The sequence below is a fragment of the Symphalangus syndactylus genome, chromosome 12 (genome assembly GCF_028878055.3).
Source record: "Symphalangus syndactylus isolate Jambi chromosome 12, NHGRI_mSymSyn1-v2.1_pri, whole genome shotgun sequence".
In the NCBI taxonomy this organism is placed as follows: Eukaryota; Metazoa; Chordata; class Mammalia; order Primates; family Hylobatidae; genus Symphalangus; species Symphalangus syndactylus.
In genome coordinates, this window is record NC_072441.2 from 145043321 (window position 1) to 145066520 (window position 23200).

A 23200-nucleotide genomic window follows, 5' to 3' on the forward strand; every position below is an offset into this window, starting at 1 on the left:
ATCACCTGAGGTCAGTAGTTCAAGACCAGCCTGGCCAACATGGTGAAACCTCATCTCTACTAGAACTACAAAAACTAGCCGGGCATGGTGGCACGTGCCTGTAATCCCAGCTCCTCGGGAGGCTGAGGCAGGAGACTCGCTTGAACCCAGGTGGCAGAGGTTGCAGTGAGCTGAGATCGCACCACTGCACTCCAGCCTGGGCAACAGAGTGAGACTCTGCCTCAAAAAAAAAAAAAAAAAAAAAACCCAGAAATCAGAAAGTTTCGACAGGCCAGGCACAAGGGCTCACACCTGTAATCCTAGCACTTTGAGAGGCTGAGGTGGGAGGATCGCTTGAGCCCAGGAGTTTGAGACCAACCTGAGCAACATAGGGAGACCTCGTCTCTATTATAAATCAAACATACAAAAAATTAGCTGGGTGTGGTGGTGTGTGCCCGTAGTCACAGCTACTTGGAATGCTGAAGTGGGAGGATCACTTGAGCTTGGGAGGTCGAGGCTGCAGTGAGCTGTGATTATGCCACTGCACTCTAGTCTGGGCAACAGAGTGAGACCCTGTCTCAAAAAAAAAAAAGAAAAAAAGTCTCAAGACAGCCATTTAGTAATGAATAAAAATAGCTGATCTCCCTTTATTTAAAAGACTTTCACTTCAACCAGAGAATTCGCAGCTAAAAAAAGGAAAAGACTTTCACTACTAAATATTTCACTACTAGACTGCAATTCATGAATTTCTTGGCTTGAGGTTCTGGTTTTTTTTTCCTTTTCTTTTCTTTCTTTGTTTCTTTTTTTTTTTTTTTGAGAAGGAGTCTTGCTCTGTCACCCAGGCTGGAGTGTGGTGGCACGATCTCGGCTCACTGCAAGCTCCGCCTCCTAGGTTCAAGCTATTCTCCTGCCTTAGCCTCCCAAGTAACTGGGATTACAGGCGCGTGCCACTGCGCCCAGCCTTAGCTTGAGGTTCTGGAAGCCACGTTTCATCAGTAAGTTGACAGCCAAGTTTATTTTTGTCTCCTATAAGACACCTTGCAACACAATTACCTCACCTGTTAAGAGGAGTTAACCATATTAACTCAACTCTCAGAACTGTTCAAAGAAACAATCAGGTTCTCTTAAAACGCAAAAGCCTACCAAAGGATGTAAAAAATTAGCTCGCATGAAGTCAAATACTGGCTCTAAAATAGTCTCAAGTCAGCCAGGCGCAGTGGCTCACGCCTATAATCCCAGCACTTTGGGAGGCCGAGGCAGGAGGATCACTTGAGGTCAGGAGTTTGAGACTAGCCTGGCCAACATGGTGAAACCTTGTCTCTACTGAAAATACAAAAATTAGCTGGGCGTGGTGGTGTGTGCCTACGGTAATCCCAGCTATTTGGGAGGCTGAGGCAGAAGAATCACTGGAACCTGAGAGGCAGAGGTTGCAGTGAGCCGAGATCGCACCGTTGCACTCCAGCAGAGCGAAACTCTGTCTCAGTCAATCAATCAATCAAATAGTCTCAAGTAGATGGCATCATCAAGCATGCCAGGCTGGGTGCCTACTCTATGACAAGCACCTTGGCTGACATAGAGAAGTATAAATCTCTGGAGCGTATATCTCTGGACATCACTTCAATCACATTCTCCCCACACAAAACCGACCTCCCAGAATAAAGGAAATCTAAGATGATATGTGAGAAAAAGTTCTGAAAACTCTCATTTGGTCCCCACAACAAACCTGTGAGAGAGGCAGGGCAGGGATGATTATTCCCATTTTACAGATGACAAAACAGACTCAAAGAGATTCAATGATTTAACCAAAGTCCCACTGCCGGTTAATGGAAGAGAGTGGGTTCCTCTCATGTCTCCAAATTGCCCCCAACACGCTTACATTCCAGTTGTAGAGGTAAAACACAAACATATGAAGAAACAATGCCCTGCATACAGCAGGTGCTCAATTAATGCATATTGGTGGTGGTGGTGGTGGTGGTGGCAATAATCGTGACTGATGATGATCGTAATGAGATGGTGATACTGGTGATGATGGTACTGGTGATGATGGTAATGATTGTAATGATGATACTGGTGATGATGGTAGTGATGATGATGGTACTGGTGATGATGGTAGTGGTGATGATGGTACTGGTGATGATGGTAGTGGTGACGATGGTACTGATGATGATGGTACTGGTGATGATGGTAATAATGATTGTAATGATGATACTGGTGATGATGGTACTAGTGATGGTAGTGATGATGATGGTACTGATGATGGTGGTACTTTGATGATGGTAATGATGATGGTGATACTGGAGATGATGGTAATGATGATGATGGTACTGGTGATGGTAGTGGTGACGATGGTACTGATGATGATGGTACTGGTGATGATGGTACTAGTGATGGTAGTGATGATGACGGTGATACTGGAGATGATGGTAATGATGATGATGGTACTGGTGATGATGGTAATGATGATGATGGTACTGGTGATGATGGTAGTGATGATGATGGTACTGATTGTAATGATGATACTGGTGATGATGGTAGTGATGATGATGGTACTGGTGATGGTAGTGGTGATGATGGTACTGATGATGATGGTACTGGTGATGATGGTAATGATGATTGTAATGATGATACTGGTGATGATGGTACTAGTGATGGTAGTGATGATGATGGTACTGATGATGGTGGTACTTTGATGATGGTAATGATGATGGTGATACTGGAGATGATGGTAGTGATGATGATGGTACTGGTGATGGTAGTGGTGACGATGGTACTGATGATGATGGTACTGGTGATGATGGTACTAGTGATGGTAGTGATGATGACGGTGATACTGGTGATGATGGTAATGATGATGTTACTGGTGATGATGGTGGTAATGATGACGATACCGGTGATGATGGTACTGATGATGATGGTACTGGTGATGATGGTACTGATGATGTTGGTAGTGACAATGATGATGGTGATAATGATCATGATGATGGGAGAACAGACAGTGTGTACTAAATGACTGGCAGGGCTGATGAATGCTAAGGGAGCTCACCTGAGTCCTCTCCATACCAGTCAGCCTGGACATCCATCATGGAACTCATGGCTACTCCTGCACCTTCTGGTCTTCCGTCCAAACTCCGAGAAAAGTGATGGTCCGCATCATCCTTGCTCGGGGCAGCGCCGTTGCGCAAGAGCGCCTCCAGGAACTGCTTCACGTGGTAGTTGCTGTAAGCCAAGTCAACCGCCTGGCCGCTTGGCAAGGCCTCCTCCACGTGGGCCAGGTTCAGCGGGGCAGCATACTGCTGCAGCTGTTCACCAACGTCCACCTCCACTTCATCAGCATCAAATTCCACCTTGGGCTCTATCCGTTTGGGTGGAGTAGAGAGGTCGCTGTCAGCCGAGCCACCGCCAAGGCTGTCTTTCACCACCAGTTCCAAGGGGTGGCAGTCTCCGCAGTCACCGCAAGGGGACTCTCTCAGGCAGTCCACGCTCTTTTCTCCGTCGGCTGGAGAGGAGACCAAGCTCTTGGTACCACAGGAGGTCCCCTCTCGGCCTGAACTGGGGCTTCCACTGTCAACCTGATGAGCCGCCGCTGCCGCCGCCGCTGCAGCCGCCGCCGCTGCCGCCGCCACTGCTGCAGCCACAGCAGCCTCCTTCTCCATCTTTCGACAAATGTCGAGGGATGACCTAATGTATGTCTTGCAGAAGTTCACCACGTCATTCATCTGCAGGTAGCTGGCAGCCGACATCACTTCGATCACATTCTCCCCACACAAATCCAACTTCCCAGAATAGAGGAAATCTAAGATGATGGAGAAGGCATCAGAGGTGACAATGTCCAAGGAGGCGGTGCTATGCCGCCCGCTGTCCTGGATATAATGAATGAGCAGGGCTCGGAAGTAGCCGCTGTTAGCAAACAAAATGTTCCTGTGGGCCTTGAAGATCCGCCCTTCCACAATGATGCTGCAGTCACAGAAAAAGTCCCTCTTCCTCTGTTCATTCAGCTCCCCCAAGAGCTTGGCATAATAGGATTGCATCTCCATTGCTCCGCCAGCTGCTGCTGCTCCAGAGGAAACCTGTATCTCTGCCAAGATTTTTCGTGAGTTAATTCACAAATCCCAACCTTTACAAATAAGATTTATTTTTTATTTTATTATTTTTTTGAGTCGGAGTCTCGCTCTGTCTCCCAGGCTGGAGTGCAGTGGCACGATCTCAGCTCACTGAAAGCTCCGCCTCCCGGGTTCACGCCATCCTCCTGCCTCAGCCTCCCGAGTAGCTGGGACTACAGGTGCCCGCCACCACGCCCGGCTAATTTTTTGTATGTTTAGTAGAGACGGGGTTTCACCGTGTTAGCCAGGATGGTCTCAATCTCCTGACCTCGTGATCCGCCCGCCTCGGCCTCCCAAAGGGCTGGGATTACAGGCATGAGCCACTGTGCCCGGCCAAAAAGATTTCTTTTAAAAATTTTAAACAATTTTTCCAAAACCAGTGGTCCAATAGTGTCTTTAGGATATGGGCTTCCCAGCACTTTGGGAGGACAAGGCAGGCAGATCAGTTGAAATCAGGAGTTTGAGACCAGCCTGCCCAACATGGTGAAACCCCTTCTCTGCTAAAAATACAAAACTTAGCTGGGCCTGTAATCCCAGCTCCTAGGGAAGGTGAGGTGGGAGAATCGCTTGAACCCAGGAGGTGTAGGCTGCAGTGAAACAAGATTGTGCCACTGCACTCCAGCCTGGGTGACAGAGCAAGATTCTGTCTCAAAATAATAATAATAATATGGTCTGCTTTGGATCTAATAAAAATAAGAGGTTATCCAACTGGGTTAATTTATGAAAAAAATAACTATAGCTAATTGCATGTGAGCACAGCGCTTACTGTTTTACATGAATTCTTTCAATGAATTTTTATAAAAACCTTGTAAGTAAATATTAATATTGTCTCCCTTGTTCTGATAAGGAAATTGAGGGTAGGAGATGACCCAGTTGTAACAGATCTGGGACTCAAAATCAGGTCTATTGGCCTCCAGAGCCAATGCTCTAATGTACTACATTCTTCTTTCTTCAAGCCTCAAACTATAGAAAATATCCACATCTAAGAATTATAGTTGAGGCCAGGCACGGTGGCTCACACCTGTAATCCTAGCACTCTGGGAGGCTGAGGTGGGCAGATCAGCTGAGGTCTGGAGTTTGAGACCAGCCTGGCCAACAGGGCAAAACCCCGTCTCTACTAAAACTACAAAAATTAGCCAGGCGTGGTGGCGGGTACCTGAGTCCCAGCTACTCGGGAGGCTGAGGCAGGAGAATTGCTTGAACCCAGGAGGCAGAGATTGCAGTGAGCTGAGACTGCGCCACTACACTCCAGCCTGGGCAACAGAGTGAGATTCTGTCTCAAAAAACAAAAATTATACTTGAGTCTTTAGTGTATCAATCTGAAACTGGTTTTCTTTTTTAGAGACAGGGTCTTGGTCTGTTGCCCAAGCCAGAGTGCAAATGGTGTGATCATAGCTCTCTACACCCTCAAACTCCTGGGCTCAAGCAACCCTCCTGCTTCAGCCTCCCAAGACCTAGGACTGCATGTGCGTACCACTGTGCCTGGCCAATTAAAACAATTTTTTTTGTAGAGATGGCAGTCTTGCTGTGTTGCCCATGCTGCTCTCAAGCTCCTTGCCTCAAGTGATCCTCCTGCCTCCACCACCTAAACTCCTGAGATTACAAGTGTAAGCCACCACACCCAGCCTCCAGCATCCCAATTCAAAACTTTGAGACTGGTCTTTTTTTTTTTTTTTTTTCAGACAGAGTCTCACTCTCTTGCCCAGGCTGGAGTGCAATGGCGCGATCTCGGCTCACTGCAACCTCCGTCTCCCGGGTTCAAGCGATTCTCCTGCCTCAGTCTCCCGAGTAGCTGGGATTACAGGTGTAAGCCACCACACCCAGCTAATTTTTTGTATTTTAGTAGAGATGGGGTTTCACCGTGTTACCCAGCTGGTCACGAACGAGGCCGGTCTCCTTTTATCATCATTACACTGAAGTATTTGGTGGATTCTTGGGCTAGCCAGCATGCATTCCCCATTCTTTTGGTTCTAGTGCCTTTTTCTGGCTTTGATGGAAGCGTCCTTCTCCCATTCTTGGCCAACATGCTTTGCATAAAGCTGGTGCCATCCTCAAGCACCAGGTGTGTACGCTATAATGTAGGCTAATAAAATTAAGGCATCCCACCCTGTGACCACAGTGACTGGCTCGGAGATGGCCATGTAGTTTTCAGAGCCAATGAAAAGCAATGAAACATTTGCTGGAATTTCAAAAAAGAGCACTCTTTGCTCTGTGGGATGCAGGATGTGAGGGATGTTGCTGCCAACACCACCAGGGAAGTCAGCCTAACAAAGATGACAGCCCAGCTCAGGCTGATGGAGCCTGGGGACAACATCGGAGCCCCGACTCAAGCAGTGCCAGAAGCCAATTAAGTTCCTTTTTGGTTTAGCTGGTCTGAGTTGGGTTTTCTTTTTAAAATATTATTTTTTTTTTTTTGAGATGGGGGATGGGGTCTCACTCTGTCACCCAGCCTGGAGTGCAGTAGTATGATCTCGGCCCACTCTGACCTCCACCTCCCTGGCTAAAGTAATCTTATCTTACCTCAGCCTCCCAAGTAGCTGGGACTACAGGTACCCACCCCCATGCCAGTCTAATTTTTTTTGTATTTTTGGTAGAGACAGGGTTTTGCCATGTTGCCCAGGCTGGTCGCGAACTCCAGGCCTCGAACTCCTGGCCTCAAGTGATCTGCCCCCTTCGGCCTCCTAAAGTGCTGGGTTACAGGTGTGAGCCACCACACCTGGCCTCTGAGTTGGGTTTTCTATTTCATGCAGCTGGGAGACTCCTGACTGACTGATTCCACTGCCCGTGGTTAACTCCTGCTTGTTATTTATGTCCTAGCCCTTCTCTGTCAATGAACTACAAGCCCTTTGAAAGCATGAGCCATGTCTTCTTCAATTTTATATCCCTTACAGTATCTGGCAGAGTGCTTTGGACAAAATAGATTTGTTAAGCAAAAAAGGAATACTCATTTCTTAATTGCTTAGTAGATAAACTATAAACCAAGTTTAAAATCCACTTGGGGCCGGGTATGGTGGCTCACACTTGTAATTCCAGCACTTAGGGAGGCCGAAGTGGGCAGATCACCTGGGGTCAGGAGTTCGAGACCAGCCTGGCCAACGTAGTGAAACCCTGTCTCTACTGAAAATACAAAAAAATTAGCTGGGCATGGTGGCGCGCACCTGTAATCCCAGCTACTCGGGAGGCTGAGGCAGGAGAATCCCTTGAACCCAGGAGGCGGTGGAGGCGGAGGTTGCAGTGAGCAGAGATTGTGCCACTGCACTCCAGCCTGGGTGATAGTGCGAGACTCCATCTCGGAAAAAAAAAAAAAAAAGAAATGTGTGGAGGGATTTTCCTTTCATTTTAAACCTTTCTGATAGAATGTTTTACTATGTGCACGTATTGCTGTTCTTTTCTTTTGAGACAGGGTCTCACTTTGTTACCCAGGCTGGAGTGCAGTGGCATGATCACAGTTCACTGCAGCCTCGACCTCCCAGGCTCAAGCAATCCTCCTGCCTCAGCCTCCCGAGTAACTGTGACTACAGGCATGCAGCACCACACTCAGCTAATTCTGAAAACATTTTTTTGTAGAGATGGGGTCTCACTATGTTGCCCTGGCTGGTCTCAATGGTCTCAAACTCCTGGACTCAAGTGATCCTTCTACCTTGGCTTTTTTCTTTGTTAACTAAGAAAAAAAGGAGGCAGGGCAGAGGGGTAAGGAGTTGGTAAGCCAGGTAGATAAATATATAAGTATGCACAACACTTCTTCACTTGTAGTATGGTCTGATCTACAGCGGCTCTTCCCAGGGCACTTCTGTCATTCACTGGAAGAGCCTCCTTTCCAGAAATAGCACCTAAAACCAATTTCTTTTGGCTTTCTTAAATAATTTTTTATTCTATTGCAATTATTTTTATTCTACTTCCTGACTTTGCAAAAGTCTATCCATATAGTATTTTCTTCAAAATTTTCCCCAATCCTGTACTTGGTATGTATTGTGTAAATATTTATTTATATCACCCCCATTTGCCTGAATGTGCTCTGCTGCCCCGGGAAGTGCTGAGGATCACCACTTATCCCAGAAAAGCAGCTCTTAGGGCAGACTTCTCTCAGAAGCACATTTATCCGCACTCTGGCAGGGAACCTCCCAACCATCCCACGGTTCCAACTCACTTCAACGGTTACCGGCTACATACAATGCCTGACACAAGGAAGATGCCAGGAATAGAAACATGAACCAAGTATAGTGCCTGTCCTCCAGGTGACAGCAGATGCCAACACAACTACCTGCAATACAAACTCTCATATACCCTTGAGGGAGTCCTAGCCAGATCACACAACTGTCTCTGTTCAGAGGCCAAAGCAGCCTTGAATTCCACCCCAGACCCTTTCTGACAAGACTCCTCCAGTCCCACCAACCTGAGAATAACAAAAACCTGCTCCTCAATTTTAGTAAAATATTGAGCACTATTCCTTATAAAACACTGTACAGGCCGGGCGCGGTGGCTCACGCTTGTAATCCCAGCACTTTGGGAGGCCGAGGCGGGTGGATCACGAGGTCAGGAGATCGAGACCACGGTGAAACCCCGTCTCTACTAAAAATACAAAAAAATTAGCCGGGCGTGGTGGCGGGTGCCTGTAGTCCCAGCTACTCGGAGAGGCTGAGGCAGGAGAATGGCGTGAACCCGGGAGGCGGAGCTTGCAGTGAGCCGAGATTGCGCCACTGCACTCCAGCCTGGGCGACAGAGCGAGACTCCATCTCAAAAAAAAAAAAAAAAAAAAACACTATACAAAGTACAAGAATATTCATTTTACTTTTTAAGTTAAATTTTTTAAAAGGCACGGTCTTGCTCGGTTGCCCAGGCTGGAGTGCACGATCCTACCTCAATGCAGTCTGGAACTCCCGGGGTCAAGAGATCCTCCCCACCTTAGCTTCCCAAGTAGCAGGGACTACAGGTGCGCGCCACCATGCCTGGCTTTTACAAGCACGTTAGTTTTCACCTCACAATAACCCAGTGCGACAGATACTCTAACTACATCCTCTTTTTCAGAGGAGGAACTGAGATTCAAAGATACAGATAACATCACCAAGTTAGGAATAGAAGAGATCCGACTGACTCCCGGGTTGACATCCTTAACCACTATGCTAACCGGCCTCCCCAAATCCTCCAGGACACGATGCGACAGGTTGGGGAAGTCACTCCTTTCTTTTAGGCATGGATCGGAGGAGAAGGACACTGGAGAAGTTTCCATTTCCACACGAAGAATTTCAGGGTCAACTGCATCTAAATTGCTCGCAAGGCAGATCCTCTCCTGTCTAGCACCAGACGACCTGCAGAGGCCACCAGAACCAGCTACAGGGCACGGCCCCCGAGGGTGGGGCCCCGAGGCCTAGCCCCTCCCATGGCCTCCGGCGGACAAAGTGGCCATCGCTGCCGCCGGCACTTCTCCAGTGTGGCCAAGCCTGGCCAAGCCTGGGCACCATTCACCGTGGAAGTAGTCGGTGCCGCGACCCCCGGCTGGACGACGCGGAGGGCACCCAATGACAGGGAAGCTGACGGCCCACGGCCGCGCCTGCCCCTCCCCACGCTGGAAGGGCTCGCGGGGCGGAGGTCCCAGGAGTTGCCAGGGCCAAGCGGTCCGAAGGAGGATGACTGAGTGGGGGCAACCCTGCCCGCTAACCCCAATCTCGGGCCAGCCTCCCCGGTGCTCGGAATCCTCCCCAAACCAACGAAAGCGGCAGCGCTAACCCGCTTCTTGGCGCTCACCTTCCAGCGGGTTCCAGCAGCGCAGCCACGGAGCTCCGCGCACCAACACGCCCCCCTTTCATTCACCTGGCGCCCTCCGATGAGAGGCGGGGCGGCTGGCCAATCGCGGGAGCGCCTGGCCTCGGGAAGGCGGGCCCTTCGGCCAGCAGGGTGGTCAATGGCGCTGGTGCCCCTCGGAGGATGCGCTCTGAAGGCGCCGGTGCTCGCAGGGTGATGGGAGTTGTGGTCTCAGCGCTGGCTTTTCGGGTAAAGATAGAGTGGACAAAACTACAAGTACCAAGATGCCAAAAGGGGCGAGGAACAGTGCTAGCGAAAGGCTGCAGCTGGGTTCGGTCTTTTGAGTCCCACTTGAGGGACCTGCCAAGTACCGGTCTCTTTGTCTGGAGAGCGAAAAGCACGTCGTGAGTATTAATGCAGCCCAGGGAATAAGAGCTGTGACTCATCAGTCCGCACATATTGCACCTACTGGCGCTCTCCGCAAAAATCTGGAAATAAGTGAAATGGTTTAATCGATTCAACAGGTTTTTATTGCATACCCGCGGTTTCCTTCACTGGGTAGTTGTCACAAAAGATAAAAGATTCAGCTCTTCCCTTGACAGGCTCTCCGCTTCATACATACTAGTGAAACGGTTAAATGGCAGTACTAGGTGCTAAGTGACCGTACAGGCGTGTTCTGGGACAGCTGTGAGCAAGACAAGGCAGCTTACCGCTCCCAGGGAGCTTAGTTCTAATGGGGGTGTATTCATTTGCTAGGGCTGCTGTACCTAAGTGTCACCAGCCGGGTGGCGTCAATGACAGATCTTTTTTTTTTTTTTTTATTATACTTTAGGGTTTTAGGGTACATGTGCACAATGTGCAGGTTTGTTACATATGTATCCATGTGCCATGTTGATTTCCTGCACCCATTAACTCGTCATTTAGCATTAGGTGTATCTCCTAATGCTGTCCCTCCCCCCTCCCCCCACCTCACAACAGTCCCCGGAGCGTGATGTTCCCCTTCCTGTGTCCATGAGTTCTCATTGTTCAATTCCCACCTATGAGTGAGAACATGCGGTGTTTGGTTTTTTGTCCTTGCGATAGTTTACTGAGAATGATGGTTTCCAGTTTCATCCATGTCCCTACAAAGGACACGAACTCATCATTTTTTATGGCTGCATAGTATTCCATGGTGTATATGTGCCACACTTTCTTAATCCAGTATGACAGATCTTATTGTCTCACAATCCTGGGGGCATCTGAAAGCAAGATGTTGGCAGGGTTCGTTCCTTCTGAGCGCTGTGAGGAAACGGTCTCTTCCAGGCTTCTCTCCTGGGCTTGCATATGGCCATCTTCATGTTCACAGGGCATATTCCCTGTATATGTCTCAATGTAAAAATGTCTCCTTTTGATTGCAGTGAGTCGAGATCGCGCCACTGCACTCCAGCCTGGGGCGACAGAGACAGACTCCGTCTCAAAAAAAAAAAAGTATTTTTATAAGGATACCAGTCATATTGGATTAGGGGTTCACTGTATGCCAGTATGACTTTTTTTTTTTTTTTGAGACGGAGTCTCACTCTGTCGCCCAGGCTGGAGTGGTGGCGGGTGGATCACCTGAGGTCAGGAGTTTGAGACCAGCCTGGCCAACATGGTCAAACCCCATCTCTACTAAAAATACAAAAATTAGCTGGGCGTGGGTGGTGTGTGCCAGTAATCCCAGCTACTCGGGAGGCTGAGGCAGGGGAATGGCTTGAACCCGAGAGGCGGAGATTGCAGTGAGTGGAGATCCGGCCACTGCACTCCAGCCTGGGCGGCAGAGCAAGACTCTGTCTCAAAAAAAAAAAAAAATGGCTACCCTCTCTGCTGAGAGACCCTAATGAGGAATAGTGAGCCATGCTAAGATAAAACAGAAAACCGGTTGGTACATATCTAAGAAACAGGAGGATGCCATTGGGTTGAGGAAGTGGATGGCAGGTAGACCAGCTTCATGGGCATGCAACCCATGCGGTGGCACAGGGCCGCACACTCAGAAAGGGCTGGTGCTTCCAGGTGAGGTTTTTTACTTAACAAAACAAAACAAAAAAAGAGCTAGGTGCGGTGGCTCACACCTGTAATCCCAAACTTTGGGAGGCTGAGACGGGTGGATCACTTGAGACCAGCCTGGCCAACATGGCAAAACCCAGTGTCTACTAAAAATACAAAAATTAGCTGGGCATGGTGACACATACCTGTAGTCCCAGCTACTCAGGAGGCTGAGGCATGAGAATCACTTGAACTTGGAAGGTGGAGGTTGCAGTGAGCTGATACTGTGCCACTACACTGTTTCGAGGAGGAGGAGGAGAGAGGGAAGAGGGAAGAAGAAGAAGAGGAAGAAGAGGAAGAGGAAGGAGAGGAAGGAGGAGAAGAAGAAGAAGAAGAGGAAGAAGAAGAAGAAGAAGAAGAAGAAGAAGAAGAAGAAGAAGAAGAAGAAGAAGAAGAAGAAGAAGAAGAAGAAGAAGAGGAGAAGGAGGAGGAGGAGGAGGAGGAGGAGGAGGAGGAGGAGGAGGAAGAAGAAGAAGAAGAAGATTAAACTACTAACAAAAAGAAAATCTAAATAAAGATTTTAAAAATTAAAAAAAAAAGAAAGGGCTGATGCCTGGTTTAATGCTCTGCCATTGCCCTCTTAAAATTCTTAATAGTTTTTGAACAAGGAGCTCTGCATTTTCTTTTTGCACTGGGCCCCACAAATTATGTAGCCAGTCCTGGTGACAGGAAATATGAATGGAAAGAGAAGCAAAGGCCAGATTACGTAGGAATTTGTAGGCCACCTTAAGGAGTTTGGATTTTTTCTTATAAATGTGAAGGGACACCTTCGAAGGATCTTAAGCAGTGAAGAGATAAGATATGATCTCTCCCCTGCTGATAGATGCTGATAACTGGGGATAGGGTAGAGGTGGTAGAGATGGAGGGGTTTATTTAGGATATATTTTAGAGCTTGTCAAAAATGTAATTGCAGTTCACTCTAAGGTAACTTAATTTTAGGAGGTAAAATGTCAGCCAAACACCACTGTACTATCTATCAGAGAAAAGTAGTTTACCTATTTCTTGTAAAGCTGGATACCCAGAGAGGGACAGCAGCAGTCACATCTTTCCTGTTAGTGTGGCTGTCCTTGCCACCCAGTTCCCGAAGGCCAGCTCAGGTGCTGAGGACTTTTGATCATCATGGCAGCAGAGAAAGCATCAGAAGTGAGGAGCACCAAGCTTCTCTGGGCTTAGCCTTTTGTATCTTCTCACCTGGGAAGTCACGTCATTGATGCCTTCACCTTAATTATGACTGTACCTGGAACTCACCCTAGTATTCATTCCACATCTCGTGCATCCAGGCTCCAAGTTTCAGGTCCCAAATTTTATGACTATGGCACATGCCACCTGTGCTGGATGACCTAGTAACTTTCCAGACTGCTAACGTAAAAGGGCTTTTTGGGGTGGCCTGCACAGGACATGCACCAGACAACCAGGCATAGGAAATATCTAGAGGCCTTATGATCTCTAGATCTGATGTGGTCTGCTGTGGGACTTACTCTCTCCACCTAGACCAGCACAACCTTTAGTGTCAGATGCTCTGAACTTCAGTATATTTTTCAAGGTTCAGTTAAAACCAACCTGGCTAGTTTAAGCAGAAAGCACTCTGGCTAGTTTAAACAGAAAAGAATTCATATAAGGAATTAAGTAATACAAATACAGAACGACTCTGCAGGGATGACTCCAAACTGTCCCACCAGGGTAGCTACCCATTTTTGCTGCAATCAGGAAGGTAAGAAATCAGGACATCATCACTCTACCTGTTAAGCTCAACAACGCACTGCCGTGGCTGTGATTCAGGGATTGGAAGTCACCATCACCATTGCTGCCCCTGAAACAGCCTCTCGACCCCTATATGGCTAGTGACTAGACCCTGCAACCCTGCTGCAGACACTCTTCATACCTCTGCTGCCATAATTCAGCAGCAAGCAGCAGGCGGGTGGCCTCCACCTCATTTCCAAATCCTGGCAATGACATTTTAACTGTCCACATTCTGCAGCACAGGAAGGGACACTAGAAGGAGATGGGAATGGATGTTGAGTGCTAATCGACAGTACCCAGCAGTATGAATGGCACAGCAACGTGTCACTGAATCTAAAACTTAGGACCTCCAGAGCAAAAAATAGAGAATTAAAAATTGCTGGCTGGGTGCAGTGGCTTATGCCTATAATCCCAGCACTGGGAGAACAAGGCAGGTGGATCACCTGAGGTCAGTAGTTCGAGACTAGCCTGGCCAACATCGCAAAACCACCCCCCTACTAAAAATATGAAAATTAGGCTAGGCACGGTGGCTCACGCTTGCAATCCCAGCACTTTGGGAGACCAAGGAAGGCTGATCACCTGAGGTCAGGAGTTTGAGACCAGCCTGGCCAACACGAAACGCCTCTCTAATAAAAATACAAAAAAATTAGCCAGGCATGGTAGCACGCACTTTTAGTCCCAGCTACTCGGGAGGCTGAGGCACGAGAATCGCTTGAACCCAGGAGGCAGAGGTTACAGTGGGCAGAGATGGTGCCACTGCACTCCACCCTGGGTAACAGAGCAAGACTCCATCTCAAAATAATAAGTAAATAAAAATAAAAATACAAAAATTAGCTGGGTGTGGTAGCACATGACTGTAATCCCAGCTACTTGGGAGGCTGAAGCATGAGAATCACTTGAGCCTGGGAGGTGGAGGTTGCAGTGAACTGAGATGGCACCACTGCACTCCAGCCTGGGTGACAAAGCAAGACTCTGTCAAAAAAAAAAAAAAAATTCCTAAGGGATGACTTCCTGGAAAACAAGCAACCCTATCTTCCCAAAGGGAAATGAGAAAGCATTGCAGCAGGCACTATTTGTTTCCCTTGCCTCTTCCTTAATTGTTTTGATTTAAGATATCATAGAATATTTGGAGCTGTTTATTAGTTTCTACAATGCCAAAGTAATTGATTGAAGTATCAGGGTATAACCCCTTCTTGGTAACTGACACATTTTTGAGTACTGACTGATGTTGGGAGACAGCTTCTGTCAAGAAGTTGACCTTCTGGACTGCTACAAAGGATATGTTTATGAAAACCTCTTGGCCGGGCGCGGTGGCTCAACCCTGTAATCCCAGCACTTTGGGAGGCCGAGGCGGGCGGATCACGAGGTCAGGAGATCGAGACCATCCTGGCTAACATGGTGAAACCCCGTCTCTACTAAAAATACAAAAAATTAGCAGGGCGTGTTGGCGGGCGCCTGTAGTCCCAGCTACTCGGGAGGCTGAGGCAGGAGAATGGTGTGAACCCCGGGAGGTGGAGCTTGCAGTGAGCCGAGATCGCGCCACTGCACTCCAGCCTGGGGGACAGAGCAAGACTCCGTCTCAAAAAAAAAAAAAAAAAAAAAGAAAACCTCTAGTGGTTAGGGACAAATTGTGAATACCCACGGGGTGACTTTTGCACTATAAGAAAGCAAAAAACAGGCTGGGTGCAATGGCTCATACCTGTAATACTAGTACTTTGAGAGGCTGAGGCGGGCAGTTCACTTGAGGTCAGGAGTTTGAGGCCACCCTGGCCAACAGGGCGAAACCCCATCTCTACTAAAAATAAAAAAAATAAAAAAAAAGCCACGTGTGGTGGTGTGTGTCTGTAATCTCAGCTACTCAGGAGGCTGAGGCAGGAGAATTGCTTGAGCCTGGGAGATGGAGGTTGCAGTAAGCCGGGATCATGCCACTGCACTCCAGCCTTGGTGACAGAGTGAGATCCTGTCTCAAAAAAATAAATAAATAAACAAAAATTAAAAAGCAAAAACTAAGCTCCCTACCCCCAACACCAGGACATGTTCTGGCCTGACAGTGCCCTGTAGAAGCACTTGCTCTAACTAGGTAAAGGGACAGTGTTATGATGCCAGCAGGCTCCAAGTTCCTCATGGTACAAGTACTTGACCCAGGATAGGATACTATTGACTTATTTCTCACCAAACCTCAACAGTCCTCCCACTAATATATGCACAGAGCCAAGAGCTGTGCTTGAGTAGGATGGCAAGCATGCTCCCTTTCATGGCAATGCTTTGTATGAAAATATAGCAGGAGAGTGATATGATTTGGCTGTGTGTCCTCACCCAAATTTCATCTTGAATTGTAGCTCCCATAACCCCCACGTGTTGTGAGAGGAACCCAGTGGGAGGTAATTGAATCATGGGAGCAGGGTGCTGTTCTCATGATAGTGAGTAGGTCTCAGGAGATCTGATGGTTTTACAAAGGGCAGTTCCCCTTCACGCACCCTTTTGCCTGCTACCATGTAAGACATGCCTTTGCTCCTCCTTCACCTTCTACCATGATTATGAGGCCTCCCCAGTCATGTGGAACTGTAAGTTCATTAAACCTCTTCTTCTTTAAAATTACCCAGTCTTGGGTATGTCTTTATTAGCAGCATGAGGACAGACTAATACAGAGAGAAATGAGTATTGGGGGAACCTGCCCCCAATATTTCAACATAGGTTCTTTCTATTTTCCTTAAGTGTCGGCCGGTCTGAGAAATAAAGAGAAAGAGTACAAAGAGAGGAATTTTACAGCTGGGCCTCCGGGGCTAACATCACATATTGGTAGGTCCATGATGTTCCCTGAGCCACAAAACCAGCAAGTTTTTATTAGGGATTTAAAAAGGGAGGGGGAGTGTACGAACAGGGAGTAGGTCACAAAGATCACATGCTTCACAGGGCAATAAAGATCACAAGGCAAAGGCAAAATTAGAATTACTGATGAGGGTCTATGTCCCACTGTGCATGTATTGTCTTGATAAACATCTTAACAGAAAACAGGGTTCGAGAGTAGAGAACCAGTCTGAGCAAAATTTACCATGCTGGAATTTCCCAATCCTAGTAAGCCTCAGAGTACTGCAGGAGACCAGGGCGTATTTCAGTCCTTATCTCAACTACATAAGACAGACACTCCCAGAGCGGCCGTTTATAGACCTCCCCCAAGGAATGCATTCCTTCCTCAGGGTATTCCTTGCTGGGAAAAGAATTCAGCGATATCTCTCCTACTTGCATGTCCATTTATAGACTCTCTGCAAGAAGAAAAATATGGCTCTATTCTGCCCGACCCCACAGGCAGTCAGACCTTGTGGTTATCTTCCCTTGTTCCCTGAAAATTGCTGTTATTCTGTTCTTTTTCAGGGTGCACTGATTTCATATTGTTCAAACACACATGTTTTACAATCAAATTATACAATAGTGGTCCTGAGGTGATGTACATTCTCAGCTTATGAAGATAACGGGATTAAGAGATTAAAGACAGGCATAAGAAATTATAAGAGTACTGCCAGGCGCGGTGGCTGACGCCTGTAATCCCAGCACTTTGGGAGGCAGAGGCGGGCGGGTCACGAGGTCAGGAGATCGAGACCATCCTGGCTAACATGGTGAAACCCCATCTCTACTAAAAATACAAGAAATTAGCCGGGCATGTTTTTGGGTGCCTGTAATCCCAGCTACTCAGGAGGCTGAGGCAGAAGAATGGCGTGAACCCAGGAGGCGGAGCTTGCAGTGAGCCGAGATGGCGCCACTGCACTCCAGCCTGGGCGACAGAATGAGACTCCGTCTCAAAAAAAAAAAAAAAAGAAATTATAAGAGTACTATTAGGGAAGTGATAAACGTCCATGAAATCTTCACTATTTACTCCTAGTGAGGAGAACTCAGAACAACAGAGAGCCACTTGAGGAACTACACACAATTCACCTCTTCTCAGGGGTTCCCTAAGTTTCCACTGAGGAGTGCTATATCTTTTGCAGCACCGAAACTTTATTTACAACAATTTGGGGGCTCATCTGGGATTACATTCCCCTCCAGGGGTGGTTTCTGGTTCTCTCTCCTGAGTAGGCGTGCCCCGCCCCCTAGTGGTGGCCTCAGGGGTGAGAAATCGAGACCCACTCAGTGCAAGGAATAACCCGAGCTCTCAGCAACATGGAAAAACAAAATGGCCAGCAACCTAGCCTAAAGGATCCTCACACACTGCAGGGATGACTCTGTAGGGTCCAGCCCTAGAGGGCCTTTGGGCTTTCTCTTCATGTGCAGAGCCAAGAGATCATAGAAATAAAGACACAAGACAAAGAGAGAGAGAAAGACAGCTGGGCCTGGGGGCCACTACCACCAAGACGCGGAGACTGGTAGTGGCCCCGAATGCCTGGCCGCGCTGCTATTTATTGTATACAAGGCAAGGGGGCAGGGTTAGGAGTGTGAGTCATATCCAAAGATAGGTAAGGTCATGCAAGTCACATGTCCACCGGACAGGGGGCCCTTCCCTATTTGGTAGCCGAGGCGGAGAGAGAGAAAGGACCGCTTACGTCATCATTTCTTCTATACATTTCTCAGAAAGATCAAAGACTTTAATACTTTCACTAATTCTGCTACTGCGCTAGAGGGTGGAGCCAGGTGTACAGAGTGGAACATGAAAGTGGACCAGGAGAGTGACCGCTGAAGCACAGCATCACAGGGAGACGTTTAGGCCTCCGGATGGCTGTGGGCAGGCCTAACTGATGTCAGGCTTTCCACAACGGGTGGTGGAGAAGAGTGTTCTCTAACTCCCCCAGGGAAAGGGAGACTCCCTTTCCCGGTCTGCTAAGTAACAGGTGCCTTCTCAGGCACTGGCGTTACCACTGGACCAATGAGCCCTCTAGTGGTCCTGTCAAGGCGTGACAGAGGGCTCACACTCGCCTTCTGGTCACTTCTCACAGTGTCCCTTCAGCTCCTAACTCTGTATGGCCTGGTTTTCCTAAGTTATAATTGTAGAACAGAAGTTATTAATAAAAGAGTAATGCTACAAACTAATGATTAATAATATTCATATGTAATCATGTCTATATTCTATTTCTAATATAACTATTCTTATTCTAATTATTTATTTTATTATACTGGAACAGTTCGTGCCTTCGGTCTCTTGCCTTGGCACCTGGGTGGCTTGCCGCCCACACAGACCAAGGAAGGAGAAGCCGCGGGAGCCAGTGAAGTATTTCCTTGGTGGTGGGGACTCAGGAAAAGGGCGGTAAAGCATTCCTTGGTTAGGACATACCAAGGAGAGAGAAACTGCAGGGGCAGTAAAGCATTCCTTAGTCAGGACTAGCGAAAGAAAGCTGTGGGGAGCGGTGAAGTATTCCTTAGTTGGGATGTCTTGGAGGTTAAAAAGAGGTGAGAAATCCCCATGAGTGGGGCTTGTACCCCAGAAAGAGGTGAGAAATCCCCATGGCGGGGGCGGGGGTTGAACCTCACACAACCCCCCTCCTTTCCTTTCTTCTCAGGGGAAGAAAAAGTAGCTCCACTTCCACTGGTCCCTCCCCTAGGGGAAGGGGAAGGAGGGGGGAGAACAGCAGCATAAGTGGCTGGCACAGGCAGGGAAAGACTAGCAGAGAGGAAAGAGAGAAAAAGGGGCAGAGAGAGGGAGGGATAAAGAGAGAGAGAGAAAGTCAGAGAAAGAAAGAGAAAAAGAGATAAAAGTAGTAAAGAGAAAACAGTGTACCCTATTCCTTTAAAAGCCAGGCTAAGTTTAAAACCTATAACTGATAATTAAAGGTCTCCTCCGTGACCCTGTAACACTCCAATATAACCTTGTTCTCAATGATAACAAGGGTGTAGCGGGAAAGCGCTAAGGCCACTGACAACCTTTAGCCTTCCTATCAAAAATCCTTGGCCGGGAGTGGTGGCTCACGCCTGTAATCCCAGCACTTTGGGAGCCTGAGGTGGGCGGATCACCAGGTCAAGAGATGATTAGATCCCGGCTAACACGGTGAAACCCTATATCTATTAAAATTATCTGGGCGTGGTGGCGGGCGCCTGTAGTCCCAGCTGCTTGGGAGGCTGAGGCAGGAGAATTACTTGAACCGGGGAGGCGGAGGTTGCAGTGAGCCGAGATCGTGCCACTGCACCCCAGCCTGGCGACAGAGCGAGACTGTCTCAAAAAATATATACAAAAAATTAGTCGGGCGTGTTGGCGGGCGCCTGTAGTCCCAGCTACTTGGGAGGCTGAGGCAGGAGAATGGCGTGAACCCGGGAGGCGGAGTTTGCAGTGAGCCGAGATCGCGCTACTGCACTCCAGCCTGGGCAACAGAGCAAGACTCCGTCTCAAAAATAATAATAAATAAATAAAATAAAATAAAAATCCTTAACCCAGTGCATTCAATCTGTAGAGGCAACTGCTTTGCTAGCAAAAGAAAGTACAAAAATATCTTTTAGAGGAAACCTCATTGTGAGCACACCTCACCAGTTCAGAACTATCCTAAGAAAAAAAAAAAAAAAAGCAAAAATGTAGCTTACTAACTCAAAAATCTTAAAGTATGGGGCTATTCTGTAAGAAAAAGATGATTTCACATTAACCACTGATAATTCCCTTAAGCCAGCAGGTTTCCTAACAGGGGATCTAAATCTTAATTAATTACCATGCAAAGGCCTTACCAGACCTAGCAGGAACTCCCTTCAGGACAGGACGGTAGTTGGTTCCTCCCAGGTGATTGAGGGAAAAAAACACAATGGGTATTCAGTAATTGATAGGGAAACTCTTGTAGAAGCAGAGTTAGGAAAATTGCCTAATAACTGGTCTGCTCAAACGTGGGAGCTGTTTGCACTCAGCCAAGCGTTAAAGTACTTACAGAACCAGGAAGGAACCGGCTATACCAATTCTAAGTTAATTTGGACCAAACAAGGTCTTATTAATAGCAAAGGATAATTGAAATCCCAAACTTGCAAGGTTTTCAACAAAAGTAAAATTTGCTAAAAGTTAACAGTATAACATGTATTATCCTAACTTCTAATCTTGTGACCTTAGGCAGTCTAGTCCACAGACATGAAGGAAATTTGCTTCGGAGAAAATTAAAAAAAAAAAAAAAAAAAAAGGAGGGGAAGAATTTACATAAAAAGAATGTCATATGGTAAATCCTTATCCTAAAATAAATTAACTGGCTATTTAAAAAAAAGGGATGTTTGCAACAAGTCAGAAGTTTGAGGCATGTCGAAGATTGTGAAAGTCGTAAAAGAAAAAAGTTATAAAAGGGAATTTATGCAAGAAATGTTGTGTAATTTAGAAGTAATTAGGCCTCCTGAATGTAAAAATATTGAAGAAACAGTTTATATGCAAGGTGTATAAGGAAACTAAAATATAGTTTTGGTAAAAGGATTATAACGAGGCATAAAAATGTGAATTTTTACCTACATTAAAAGGTTAAAACATTTGTTTTACAGGTTTGAGCAAGTTTTAAAATGTTAATTGTAAAGGAAATTCTGTGTGTAAACATATTGGCTAAAGTTAAGGGGGTATCATCCAGTTTTTCGATGAACTGGACATTAAAAGCACAACAGGTTTTTTTTAAAGCACTAACCTGTTCTTTTTTTTTTTGAGATGGAGTCTTGCTCTGTCGCCCAGGCTGGAGTGCAGTGGCACAATCTTGGCTCACTGCAAGCTCTGCCTCCCGGGTTCATGCCATTCTCCTGCCTCAGCCTCTCGAGTAGCTGGGACTACAGGTGCCCGCCACCACGCCCGGCTAATTTTTTGTATTTTTAGTAGAGATGGGGTTTCACTGTGTTAGCCAGGATGGTCTCGATCTCCTGACACAAACTCCTCCTCTTTCTGTTCTGATCCGCCCGCCTCTGCCTCCCAAAGTGCTGGGATTACAGGCGTGAGCCACCACGCCCGGCCCTAACCTGTTCTTTTAACAAAAATTATAAAAGGTTTAAAAGAGCCTATAAAAATCTTACCTTATGGTCAGACATTAAAATTGAATAAATATGTCTACAAGGTTTTATTAAAATTGAGTTTAACATTAATAACACACTAATATAAAGGTGAAATTTAGCTTATCTGGTATAAAAATCATACAGGAAGCATTGTCAAATATGAAATGGTGTTTGGCTTTCTTTGGTCTAAAAACTAATAAAAATAGGTGCTAAAGGAAATTTCTCAGTAAAAAGGCACCAAGGACAATAAAGTCCACTGCTGATGTCCCCACATTTAAAACAAAAGATCAATTTCTTAGAAATTATATGCTTGGTTTATCTTCCACTTTCCTTTCCCTCAAAACTAAAAGTCTTTTAGCACAGGTACCGCCCCTAAAATTTCCGGTAAACCAGCACCAGCCTGAGAATCATGTTCTCATCAAAAGGTGAAAAGAAGGACCCTACCTTGTGCTGCTAACCACCGAGACTGCTGTTCGTTCAGCGGAAGGGGGATGGACTCATCACACCCGAGTCAAGAAAGCGCCGCTCCCTCCAGAGTCGTGGGCCATAGTCCCTAGGGAAAACCCTACCAAATTAAAGCTAAGAAAAATTTAACTCTTTCATCTAGTGTATTACTCTTTCTCCTTTCCTTGCTCTATTGCTGACCATCTAGTTATTAACATAACCAAGTCAATTTCACCTCAAACTATTGCATTTAATGCTTGCCTTGTTATACCCTGTGGGGACTTGCCAAGTCAAAGATGGCTTTCTACTTCAGAAAAGTACCTCTGTCCCTCCTGACTCTTCTCAGACTGGGCATTAGTGAATTGGGACTATTTAATCCGGGATGATTTCAATAAAGACCCTGTGCCAACCAGGAGTCTTGCTCCTTGATGTAGAGCTTTCATGCCGTAACTGGTCCAACATCCTGTGGACAACTAAAGAGCAAGGATGGACTGCTCCAACTGGTTTTTGTAATTTTCTAAAACCATACCTTCATTTTACTAGAGGGACAGCCCCCAACCCCCTGCCAAATGTCAGCTAAACCAGTGCAATCCTATACAGGTTATTATCTCAAACCCTCAAAGTTCTTCCCCTCTTATAAGCCAGTACCCTTCTTTAAGCTGGTTTTATGGTATATGGGGGCTAAGGTTTCAGGGACAGACCCTATTGGATTCTTTGAAATGCATTTCTTTGATCCCCCGCCACCTGCACCTTCCTCTAAGCCTTCTTCCAAAACCTCTCACAAACGGAACAATTGCTCCTCCTCCATCTAACAACAAGACCAAGATATCTATAGCAGAAGTTAAAGACTTAAAACAAACTTTGGCAATTAAGACAGGATACTAAGATGCAAATGCCTGGTTGGAATGGATCAAATATTCCATCCGTATGTTAAAGAAAAGCAATTGTTATGCTTGTGTGCACGGCAGGCCAGAGGCCCAGATTGTCCCCTTTCCACTAGGGTGGTCCTCCAGTCGACTGGGCGTGGGCTTCATGGTGGCTCTTTACCAGGATTCTACAGCTTGGAGTAACACGTTGTGCCACACTCTCTCTCTGCTATATCCCGAAGTCCAGCACCTTGCGGGTCAGCCCCCGAGGGCCATCCAGCTTTCATCTCCCAACACTAAGTTCACTTCGTGTCTCTCACAACAGGAAACTTAGCGTTCCTTGGAGACCTGAAGGGATGC

General features: G+C 46.9%; 1 protein-coding gene across 1 annotated transcript in view; it reads right to left on the reverse strand.

Moving 5' to 3' along the window:
• ZBTB8B (zinc finger and BTB domain containing 8B) overlaps positions 1-23200 on the reverse strand; it is a 58584-nt gene that overhangs the window by 11484 nt on the left and 23900 nt on the right. Inside the window, exons 3-5 of the mRNA XM_055255539.2 lie at positions 12026-12116; positions 9822-11270; positions 3023-4054 (exon numbers count right to left, since the gene is read on the reverse strand). Of these exons, the coding sequence (XP_055111514.1) occupies positions 3023-4013 (991 nt within the window). The 5' untranslated portion in view covers positions 4014-4054; positions 9822-11270; positions 12026-12116. The remainder of the gene's footprint in view (positions 1-3022; positions 4055-9821; positions 11271-12025; positions 12117-23200) is intronic.